An 11,321-nucleotide genomic window follows, 5' to 3' on the forward strand; every position below is an offset into this window, starting at 1 on the left:
CCCCAGGTGAGGGGTGCGCCCCCATTAGTGCCACCGCTGCCCCCTTATCTCGTTATTTTCTGTACATCCCCTCACCAAAATTTCCCTTTTTCTCCTCGTTTCTCCCCCCTCATGTAATAGCGGAAGAGGCTGAGCCCAGTGCCTGTGTCCCGGTGACGGGGGTCCCCCAGAGATCCTGAGGTCTCCCCCCACACCGCAGGGTCCTCCCAGGGGTGCCCTCCCATCGCAGCCCACTCCGAGGGGGCATCACCCGACCCAGGGGGGGCCCCCGAACCCGGGGGCAGGGAGGGCCCCCCCCGCCCAATCTCAGGGCGCTGTGTGCGGCACTGGAGGCGGCTCTGACCCGGGACACCGGGGAGGCGACGGCGGCCGAGACGAGCCCGGTTTTGGGGGTCTCCCGCCCCCCCAAAGACAACTGTTGGCACCTGGACAGGGCCCAGCTGCTGGTGGACTCATACTGGTGCGAAGTGTGAGCGGCCCCTGGTGGCCGACTCGATGCCAATAACGGATGGGGACAGCCCCAGGTACGATGGGGGAGGGCTCTATAGGGGTGGGGGGATGTAGAGGGGCTATAAGGAGCTCTGGAGGGGCTGGAGGTGCTCTATGGGGCGTCTGTAGGGGTGGGGAGGCTTTAGCGGGGTGCTGATAGGGCTCTAGGGGCTGTAGAAGGGCTGGACGGCCTGGGGTGGGGGCTCCTAGGGTCACGTGTGGGTCTGTAGGGCCCCTATAGAGTCCCTGTAGATCCTGAGAGTGTCCCCCTGCCCCTTCCCTCCTCCAGGCGGAACCCCCCACCCAGCCCCCATGGGCGGACCCCAGGGTACAGCCCCCCCAAACCCCCCTTATCCCCTGCGGGGGATTATGGGGATCTATAGGGTCCCTCACCCTCTTTGTATTTTCCTCTCCAGCACTATAGGGGCCCTCCCCGTGACTCTGGGGCTGCCCCCCAATACCAGCAGCGAGGTGAGGGCTGCACCTGCACCTTCCTGAACCCCGGTCCCAGTGTCCCCTGCGGGGTCTGCGAGTGCCCCGCCTTGCCTGATGGCCCCCCAGCCCCCAGGTCAGTTTTGAATTTGAAATGTCTGAAATTTCTGAAACTTTAAATTTCCAAATTTGGAAACTCCAACCTGTAAATTTGAATTTTCTAAATGTTAAACTTGAAATGTGTGGGGTTTGGGATGTTGGAATTTTGAATTTGAAAATGCCAAATTTTGAAATGTTTGCATTTTGAATTTGAGGTGTGTGAAATTTGAAATGTCTGAATTTTAAATTTGAAATTTCCAAAAATTGAAATTTGAGTTTCCAAATTTCAGAAATTGAACTTTAAATCTGCTCTGTGTTCTATTTAATTATACGGGCGACTTCAATTTAAACCCAATTGTATGCATGAAATTAATTTCAAGTAGTTTTAAAAATCTAAAACTCTGAGCAAGTTTTACTTCCATTGTATAATAAATTTAAGGAAGGTAAAATAAAGACTCTCTTTAAGTGAAAAATATTTTTTCTTCCTTTGGAACAGGAGAACTTCTCCAGGGAGCTGTGACTGGGCTGTTTAACAAGGTTACTGGTCCCTTGGAGTGTATTTAGGAAACTGTAATTAAACGGCCTGAGCACAGCCTATCCCAGGAGAAGATGCTGCAGTGAAATGGGAGCTGATCGGAAAATAAGCCCCAGGGAGCCTAGTGCGGGGGGGACATCAGGGACACCCCTTTGTGCCCTGTGCTTAGAGTGGGGGAGCCTGCTGGGATGGCACTTATCTCCCAGGAACTGTGCAGAGTGGGAGCAGAGGCAGGGTCCCTGCTGACTCCTCCCAGCTCTGACAGGCTGCAGAAAATAATATTTAAAAAAATGTTTAAAAAATCACGAGTAGCACAGAAGAGGGTCTGCTTCAGAAACAAATGGCTCTGTAGGTGAAACGATGGATCAGATCAGGTTTCTAATTAATTCTCGAGTTCTCTGTCCTCTGCCTGACAGGGTTTTACTGAGGATCTCTCCGTAGTGGGCAGCTCCGCAGGGGACACCCAGCGGGTGTGGAGGGACACGACAGACAGACCAGACCTACTGCTTGTGCCTGCTGTCAGTCAGGAAACCTTAAGGGGGGGTGAAAGTTCCTGCTGTGGTAGCAGAAGCAGAGCGGGATGAAGGGGCTTGAGAGAGATTTTTAGAGCTGTCTCCCCCACGCCATAATTCCATCGCAAGAAGAGCTTTCCCAGCCCTTCCCACTCTGCTCTGGCTGCTCTGTCAGGGATCTCTCTGTGCCCGGCGGCAGCGGCCGTGTTGCCTTGGGCAGCCCCAGGGGCTCCCCACCCTGCTCAGCACCACGGAGCCCCACTGTGAGGTCACAGCTGCCCCTGTGAGGTCACAGCTGGTGCCCACCAAGCCCCGTGTGGGCAGGAGCCCACAGATGCTGTGCGGCTGCTGCTCCAAGCAGGTCACACTGTTGAGGCAGAGGGTGCAGAGCAGAGCGGGTACCCCCACGAAAATGTCAAGGAGAAGGGCACCCCCAAGGAGATGCCGAGGGGCCCCCACAGGCTCCCTGGAGAGCGAGGGCAGCGTGCCTGAGCCCCAGCCCATGGGGGAGGTGGCAGGGAGCAGTAGGTAAGAAGTGGGCTGCTGCTGCCCAGGGCGTCAGGTCAGGGGGCAGCAGTGTCGCAGCCCAACATGAGCTTTGCTCAAGACTTGGCTCATGGACAGACACAGGACTCCCTCTTTTTCAGGCAAAAGATGGCCTTGCAGAAGAAGAGGTGTCTGCAAGTCATCCTGCTGCTCACAGTGGCTCTTGGTGAGTTTGCATGAGCGAACATGCTGGGTGCCAGCTTTCTGCTGGCCAGCTTTCCTTGGCCAGTGTGTGTGTGTAAACTCCCCTGGCCCAAGTGCTTTCTGAGTATGTCTGTGACTGGGACTTGCTTTTGGACTACCAGTAAGACTGGGAGTCTCCAGCCATGCTGCTGCTTGTCCACTGGTGCAAATGGCTTGCTCAGTCTGCAAGAGAAGGGTGTAGGTATTTCCAAACCCGAACTGGGGGCTCCCAGAGGGGCCGTGCAGGGGCACTGGTGGAGAGGTGCCTCTCCTAGCCCGTGCAGCCTGGTCTCAGTGCCCCAGGAAACGGGGAGCAGCTCTGGGGCACTGAGCACACCTGAAGAGCACGGCCATGCAGTCCCCTCAAGCCTGGGAGGGTGGTAACCCCACATTACCCCACCAACTGCCCCAGCCCCAAGACAACAGGGAGTAGACAAGGAGACTGCAGGCATTGCCAACAACCCCAGGCAAATAACTGTCTCTTTGTGATGTGAATTGCAGCTGGTGGTTACTGCTGGACTTTGCTGCCAGTGTGGAGCACATGCGCCAAGAGACTGGTGGAGGTCAGTGACTGGTGGGACAGGAACCTCCTGCAAGGGAGCGTTGCTGACAGTGCTGGATAAATAGCAGCCTCTCCCGCTTCCCTACAGGGTGACCCAGAGAAGCGGCAGCATTTGCCAGCTCTTCCTGGGGAAGCCTCTCCTGGGAAGCCCCGGCAGCTCTGGTAGTGGATGCTCTAACGTAGTGTTCTTCCCTTTCAGGAGCTGACACGTGTGTCTTTAGTGCACCTGGAGACCCTGCGGTAAGAGACGTGTCCTGAGCTGCAATTGGGTCTGTGCGGAAGCATTGGCCGCCCTCGTGCTCCCTGCACGCCTTTTCCTAACGGCCGGGCGTCTGTACCTCCCTCCTGCCTTTGCACATGTGTCTGTCCTCTGTGCTGAGCTCAGACGCTCCCCCCACGGGGTGAACCACTCTGACAAGAACGGCTTTTCTCTTCCTGCAGCAATCTGCCAGCTTTGTGGTTCGGGGAATCCCCAGACTTGGAGCTTCTGCAGGAGGAGGTGGCTCAGCTGAGGCACCTGATCAGCAGTAGGCAGAAGGTGACCCTGCATTTTGGGGAAGGAGGGTTGGCTAGGCAGAATGCCAGAGAAAGCACTCCCTGGGGGGGTTGTTGGGCTCAGACTGCTGGCCACAAGAAGCCAGCCTTTGCCAGGGGCTGGCCTGGAGAGCTGCTGTGCTGCACAGGCCTTCTCCGGGCCCATGTTAACCGGGCGCTTCAGGCAGCAGAGGCACCCGACAGCCTTCCTTTGGCATGCCGGGGCCTCTGGCTGCTCTGGCTGGGCCCTGGAGGCAGTGGTGAGACCCAGGCATGCTCATGGGGTCAGCCAATGCTGCTGGGGCCTGAGCCCATCTCCCAGCTGACCTGGAGAGTGTGGAGGGTGGGGATGGGAGGGTGGGGACCCTCATTAACCCACCTCGGGGCCGTAGCCATGGCCACAGATACTGTTCCTCAGGCCTCGTGGCTCACACCAGCAGCAGAGCGTCTCGGCTCTGTGGACAAGGCTGGCCCTGTCTTTCCGACACTGACCCTTTGCCTCCGTGGGTGCCAGCAGCCATGCTGCTCTGCCCACTGACGTGGTCCTTTCCTGTGTTCATTCACCAGGCACTGTCCAAGATGGCCTCAGAAGTCTCCAAGATGTCTGACTGGGCCCTGGGAAGCTCTGGTATGGACACAAGCAGCCTTGTCTCCTTGCCCTGCGCTTTCCTGCAGCGCTCCTTATCCAGGCACTGCTCCCCAAAACGGGGCAGCTGAAATGCTCCCTGGGGTCCCAGAGCCAGGCTGTGGCAGAGCGGCTCTCTCGGGCTCCCTCCCAGTCCTGCCCTTGGCCCCTGCGCCGGTGCCTCTGGCGCTGCCCCCGCACATGTTGCTGTGCTGATGGAGGGGCTCTTCCTCCGGCTGCATCTGCGAAGGGAACGGCTGGGTCACTCTTTGCTGCCCACACAGCAAGCCCTCAGCTTTGCTGTGCTGTTGTTGCCCCGGCGCCTGCTGCCTCCCAGCACCCTCAGACCTTCTCCTCGTGGCGCCGTGGTGGCAGCAGTCGCCAGGCACAGGGATGCTGTCCTTGCCCCATGCAGCCGGGCACCCCCATGGCCTGGGGATGAGAACAGCACTGACAGACGTGGAGCTGCTCAGCAGCACCAGAAATAGTGTCTGAGCACCAGGTGCTCCTGGTCTGGGGCCTCTTGCAGTTACCTGCTCTCCTTACAGGTGCCGCCATCGATGTGCAGAGAAGTTCAGAGACCTTCAAGTGCAGACAGAATTTGCGCTGCAGCATTGTGGCGTGGCTCTTTCTGACCAAACCTGATGCTATTTTGGAGGTACTGTAGCAGAACTCACCAGTGCTGGTTTCCTTCCTTCCTGTGAAGCTGGGACCGACCTCAGGGCTCTCCCCTCGGTCCAGGGCAGTGCCGATCCAGCCCACAGTGCTGATCAGGTTCCTGAAACCAAAGCTCGGACACAGGGCTGGGCCTGCTGGAGATCAGCGGTTCCCCTCAGGAGGGAACAGGGCTGAACTGAGCGGAACTGCTGCACCTTGCCCACAGGCCTCTGTCCCAGCTGAGTGAAAGACTTTATCCCTGGTGACCCCCTTTCCACATTTGTCCCTAACGGTGCCTTTTTAGGGGTGGGGGGGTGCCCTGCAGAGCTGCTGGGCAGAGAGTTGTTTCTGTAAGGCCCTGACTAGGGTGGTTTCATAACCTGGTGTTCTCCTCTTTTCCATAACACTGAGAACCCCCTCTGTCAGGCAGCAAAGGCGGCCTCCTGCTTCTGTCTGCTCCTCACAGGCGCCTCATTTCCAAGCTGCAGTAGCCCCCCTAGACACACTGGTCCCGTGCTCCAAGTGGCACGAGCTGTGTTGTCCCCAACGCACTCTCACTCCTCACTACTCTCTCGTTCTGGCTGCAGCCGGATATGTCCCCAGGGAACTGCTGGCCTCTCCAAGGGAACCAGGGCCAGGTCGTCATCAGGTTGACAGCACTAGTCCATCTGACTGCTGTCACCATGCAGCACATCTACAAAGAGGTGTCTCCGTCTGGGACTGTCATCAGCGCCCCCAGAGACGTCGCTGTCTTTGTAAGTCTCTGCTGGGCGCGTCTGGTGGGGTCTGGCCCTGGGGGAAAGCCGTGACAAGGACTTACCTGCTGCCTTTTGTGCACCCCCTGGGGTTTGTGTCCTGCTCTCTGCTGAGCACCGCGCTGCCCTGGGGGGATGCTTCAAGGGCTCCAGAGGTTTCATCCCTCTCAGGACGTATTCTGGCCAAAGGTCTCCTGGTTCTTGACCCCGAGGAGACTGAGCTCTGCTCCAGGCAGTGTCAGACAGCTGCTAGAGCCCGGGCGACGCCGGCCGGTACCTGCCTGGGCTGAGCCAGTGCGCATGTTCCCTCTGTGGGGCCAAGTCTGAACTGCTCTCCTTATGCTTTGGCCCCAAGGGACTGGACGTGGATGGAGAGGAGGAAGTGCTGCTCCTGACGTTCACCTACAACGTGACCAAAGAGGCCATTCAGACATTCCCTCTGAAGGTACGCTTCACGTGCAGGGGAGGATGCTGGGGAGGAAACCAGGCTTGGCTGGGAGCCCATGGCAGGGGGTGTGAACGCTTCCTCCCTGGGTACAGGGCCCCGGGCCCCAGCCCAGAGAGCGCTGGCAGGGCTGAGAAGCAGGCAGTGGTTCCAGCAAGGGAGAGCAAGGGCAGCGTCACGCTGTGGGAGCACGAGTCCTGAGAGAGCCCTGGCTGCAGGCAGTGCCCTCAGCAGGGCCAGCTGCACACATGTCCCCTCCACCGAATGGCGCCTGTGTGCCCTGGAGAAACAGGGATGGCCGGTGGCCAGAGCTGCCGGGCAGCACCGCCGCTGCATCCTGTGGCCCGCTGGCAGCTGGACAGGGCCCTCTCCTCGCAGCAGAGCAGACCCTTCTCTGCAGGGCTCCCCCTGCCAGGAGGAGGGCGGGCGGAGCGGGCAGTGGAGCCTGGGGAGCTGCACACCAGGTGCCCCACGCACAGGAGCCCCTCACCAGCCTCTCTGTCGGTGCAGAGCAAGGGGCAGGGGGAAGTGGGACACAGCCCCAGCCGGGCCAACACGCAGAGGAGGCCAGGAGCCTTCCCCGTCCTTTGCCCCGGCCTCCCCAGCAGCCCTGATGGCAACAGGTGCTCCCACCCACCTCTGGGAGCTGGTTCCTGAGCAGGAGCAGGGCTGGCAGGGAGGGACTGACTGCACTGTCGCTCTTAACACCTCTGCTTCCCTTTCCCTCTTGTCTTCACAGACCGCACCGTTTCCCAGAGCTTTTTCATGTGTCAAATTCCTCGTGAAGAGCAACTGGGGCAACCCCGAGTTCACCTGCATTTACCGAGTGCGGGTGCACGGGCTGAGGGCAAGAGAAGGAGGCAGCTGAGCCCTGTCCTGCTCTGGGCCAGGCTGGAATTCCCTCTCCGTGGCTGAGGAGAGCACGGCTGATGGCAGGGCTGGGTTGGAGCATTCCACATCGGGTCACATCAAGCTCCATGTCCAGGCGGACGCTGCTGCCCCACGCCCCGTTTCAGTTCCCGGGTCGTGGCGGATTCTCTGGTATGGTCAAGTCGCTGCCGGGACAGGCCCGGACCGGCCACCGCTCGGTGACCACCTTCACTTGTTCTGGACTTGCTGTCGTTACTGCTGGTTCTGTTAGGTTGAATAAAAAAATTTACTAATACTGTGAATTTCTTCTTTTGTCCCTCTCCTATTTCACCGGGCTGGGGGGGTGGAAGTAAACGACTAGCCATGTGGCGATTGGCTGCTGGCTTGAGTTCAAACCACAACACACCAGAGAAGAATGAAGGATCAAAACAAAAGAGGGGAGAAATAAATAAAAGCTGTGGCTGTTCAGCTCAGCGTGGATTTGTCTCCAAAGGGGGGGCACAAGAAGAGCCCTGGGGGGAGGATGTCTGCTGACATGGCCCCTGCCCAGCCTGCCGGCAGGGGTGGGGACACCAGCAGCCCTGGGGACAGCTCCTGGGGGCTCCCGGGGCTGGGGCGGGGAGCTCCTCGGGTGCCTTGGCCAGGCCGGGGCTGGGGAGCGCATGGAGCCCTGTGGCCCAGCACCGGCCCAGCAGCCGGGCCCTGCCTTTGGGGGGGAACCCATCATTTCCATCAAGCAGGGGTGGGGAGCCCCTGCCCCACCCCATGAGCATCCCGTGAGCTGTTTGTGCCCAGGGGCACACACAGACACAGACTGTGACCTGCTGCCAGGCCCCCCTTGCTCAAAGCCTTGAAATAACTAGTAACTCAGCGGGTGCACAGATCGTGCCAGTGCACACATCTCATTTCCCGCCGTAATAAAACTTCCTCAGCATCTCATTGCTTCTCTTCCTCCCTGGAAGAGGAGGGTACAGTGGGGGCCCAGTGCTGGGGGGGTGACTGGACGGCCGGGGCTGCCCGTGCAGCTGGGCGCTGCCTGGTCACAGGCTCCTCCCTGGCTTTCCCACCACGTTTTGTCCCCATCGTGTGCAGGAGGGAAGGACAGAGCAGCTGGTGTCCATCTGGCAGCAACCAGCCCAGGTGACGCTGCTCCTGGAGGCAGTAGCTCAGGAGAGGCACAAGGCAATTTCCCGCCTCAGCCCCGAGAGCTGCTGCTGCGCACGCAGAGAAGGCCCAGAGCCGGGACACGAGCCCCTGCCTGAGCCCTGTGCCGGCACACCCAGGCAGCGGGACAGCGAGGGTGAGCCAGGCTGGGCCAGCAGTGGCTAAAGCAGGAGCTGCTCGGCTGCCAAGGCTACAGCCAGGCTGGTGCCTTCCCAGACGTGGTGGTGAGGCCCAGGGAAGAGGCCAACAGGCTCCTCCTGGAGAGCTGCAGGGCCATAGGATGTGAGGTAGCTTACCAGCTGCCCCCCCTTGAAGTTTATTAAAACGTGACACCCCCAGCACTGCCCCCTGGTGTCTGCGGGAGATGCAGTCACTCTGGCTCCCCACAGGCAGCACCAGGCGCACGGGCTGGGCCCTGCAGTCCTGTTCCGCGTGCTGGTCCTGCAGCTTGCTCGCTTTACTCATCCCAGTTCCTCCAGTAGCTGCACCCAGGGCACACCTACTGGTCCGGTCCCAACGGCTGGAGCTGAGACCCTCACTGTCACCTGTGCCCTGTGCTGACGCCAGACCTAACCCACTCCCATCACTGGCACGACAGACGGGATCTGACCCCGACCCGTCCTGACTTGGTCACCTCGCCAGCGCTGGGTGCAGGTGTTGGCTCTCAGGCGAGGTGGGATCCACCTGCAGTGGATCCATCCCGGCAACTGCCGGTGAGATAGGGAATTTAAACTATTTTAGTTAGATGGCGCAGGACTGAGGAGTTTGCGCCAAGATGAGGGGCTATGCGTGAAGACATACCAGGTGCTGACAGTGTTGCTAAAATATTATCTTCTGGCTCAAACAGAAGCTTCCTATTGTCCTTGAAGTAGTACAAATCAGCAATAGATCACCTTAAATCCTAGTACAAACTGGTCTTGCGGTTTAGCTAGGAGCCAGGGAACAACTGAGGCTGCGCAGAAGGACAAGGTAAAAAGTTCAGCAGTGAGGAAGAGGAGATACTTCATCTATATGACTCCCACCCAGGAATTTGCGACCACCAAAGGAGCTCAACGCCCAGACGCAAGAGGAGGAGACCTGATTACCATGAGAAGCAAGGGGAGGCGGGGAAATATTATGTTTATGTATAAGCATTCTATGAATATGCATTATTTTGTAATATATAAGCAGGATGAGAGCTGCAAGGGGTGCGCATGCTTGTGGAGGATCGATCCCCCATGCGCCCGGCGCTGAATAAACATACCTACTTTACAACTTCACAGTTGTAGAGTTAGTTTTTTCTGCAAGTCACTGGCACCACCCCCCGCGGTGGGGGTGGGTGGGCTTTTTTGTATTTTGGGGTGGTTTTTTTTGTGGTTTTAGGGTTTTGTGTTGTATTTTTCATGGTTTTGGTGATTTGGGGTTTTTGATGGTTTCGGGGTTTTTGTGTTTTCCTTTTAGGTGGTTTTGGGGGTTTGGGTGGTTTTTGCTGGTCTGTTTTTTGTTGTTGTTTTTTTTTTTTTTTTTTCTGGTTTGGTAGCTTTTATTTTATTTTTGGCTTGCATTTTTTATTTTATTTTTAAATTTTTTCATTCTTTTGTTATTCTATATTGCTGTCCCCCCAAGACCCCCCCGGCAGCCATGCGAGCTCTGCCCTGGCAGGTGCCTCCAGCCCAGGCCCGGCTCTGCCCTTCTGCTCCCTGCCCAGGGAGGGGTCACTGCTTGTTTTGGGCTCAGAACCGTGGGTTTTGGGAGCCAGACGGACTGACCCGTGGCTGCAGCCCCTGGGGCTCTAGAAACCCGTGGGCTTTTGGGGGGAAAAAAAACTACTTGGGTTTGTTTCAAAGCAGAGTTGTTCAGTATTTGCCAAAACCCCTTTTTATAAATGGGAGAGGAGAATCTCTTGGAAATTCTGGCAAACGGGGGCGCTGGAAGCGTAGAGTTTGAAAAAAAACTATTAAAAGGGACATAAAAATCCATAAACCCCCAATGCTGAAGGTCTCTGTGAGTCGTAAAGTGCCAAAACCCCTTTTTCGATAAAAGCTGTGAGACCTGCAGCGGAGGCGGGGAACCCCCCATGTTTTGGTGTGAGAAGATCTATTTTTGTGCTGCATTTTCTCTCTGCGGGGCGGGGCAGCTGCTGGGTTCTGGTGTGAACGGGCTGTTCCTGGTGCCTCTCATCCCCCGGCAGCCATCGGGTTTTTCCTTATTAAAGGAGCTGTTTGGGCAAACGCTGGTTTGGGTTTTTCTGGGGGCTCAGCACCACTCAGTCCGTCGCCACACCAAGGGGGACTTGGAAGAACCGGGTTTAGCTGGGCTTGACCCCCCGTCTCCCCCCCAGCCCCATTACTCGCCTGCCAAAGGGTCTTGATGGGCAGAAATTCTCTCTTTTTGACCCAAATGTGTGTGTTTCTCCAGAAGCAGCCCCAGGGCCCCCCGTGCACCCTGATAATACCCTGCGCCTAGTCCCCAGGCAACCCCTGTACCCCAACGCACTGTGCACCCCAGTACCTGTGCATCCCAGCACACTGTGCCTCCCTTCCCCTGCACTACTGTTCACTGCGCCCCCGGGTAACCTCTACACCGCATTCCCTGGACACCACAGATTCTGCTGCACCCCAGCACCCTGCACCCCGATACACCACACCACACCCCCCCCGTGCACGCCCATCTTTGTGTACCCCAATACACCAGCACCCCGCTTCCCATACATGCTGATGCACCGTCCCCCTCCCCCGGATCCCTGTGCACGCCCGCCCCGTGTACCCCGATACAGCTCACTGTTTTCTGTGCTCCCGCCACCCCACACACCACAGCCCCTGCACCCTGTTCCCAGGCGCACCCCAGGCCCTGGCAGGGGTGGGTCGGCCCTGGACCCTCCCGGTGGGAAGGGACATGGTTCTGGGGGCTGGGGGGGCTGCACCTCGCGCATGC

At 58.3% G+C, this 11,321-nt stretch overlaps 1 protein-coding gene and 1 long non-coding RNA gene across 2 annotated transcripts in view; both read left to right on the top strand.

Annotated features, from left to right (window-relative positions):
* The first annotated feature begins 2,668 nt into the window (after positions 1-2,668).
* On the top strand, positions 2,669-3,709 carry LOC113490758. Its single transcript, XR_003400302.1, has 3 exons — positions 2,669-2,779; positions 3,298-3,359; positions 3,558-3,709. It is a non-coding gene; the product is annotated as an uncharacterized LOC113490758 (long non-coding RNA).
* Positions 3,710-3,788: 79 nt separating this feature from the next.
* LOC113490756 (sperm-associated antigen 4 protein-like) overlaps positions 3,789-11,321 on the top strand; it is a 10,895-nt gene continuing 3,362 nt past the window's right edge. The window contains exons 1-5 of the mRNA XM_026867328.1: positions 3,789-4,520; positions 5,066-5,175; positions 5,762-5,929; positions 6,285-6,374; positions 7,114-7,415. Coding sequence (XP_026723129.1) covers positions 4,412-4,520; positions 5,066-5,175; positions 5,762-5,929; positions 6,285-6,374; positions 7,114-7,242 — 606 coding nt within the window. The 5' untranslated portion in view covers positions 3,789-4,411 and the 3' untranslated portion in view covers positions 7,243-7,415. The remainder of the gene's footprint in view (positions 4,521-5,065; positions 5,176-5,761; positions 5,930-6,284; positions 6,375-7,113; positions 7,416-11,321) is intronic.

This window comes from Athene cunicularia, unplaced genomic scaffold, assembly GCF_003259725.1.
Source record: "Athene cunicularia isolate RWA unplaced genomic scaffold, athCun1 SCF_28, whole genome shotgun sequence".
Classification (NCBI taxonomy): Eukaryota; Metazoa; Chordata; class Aves; order Strigiformes; family Strigidae; genus Athene; species Athene cunicularia.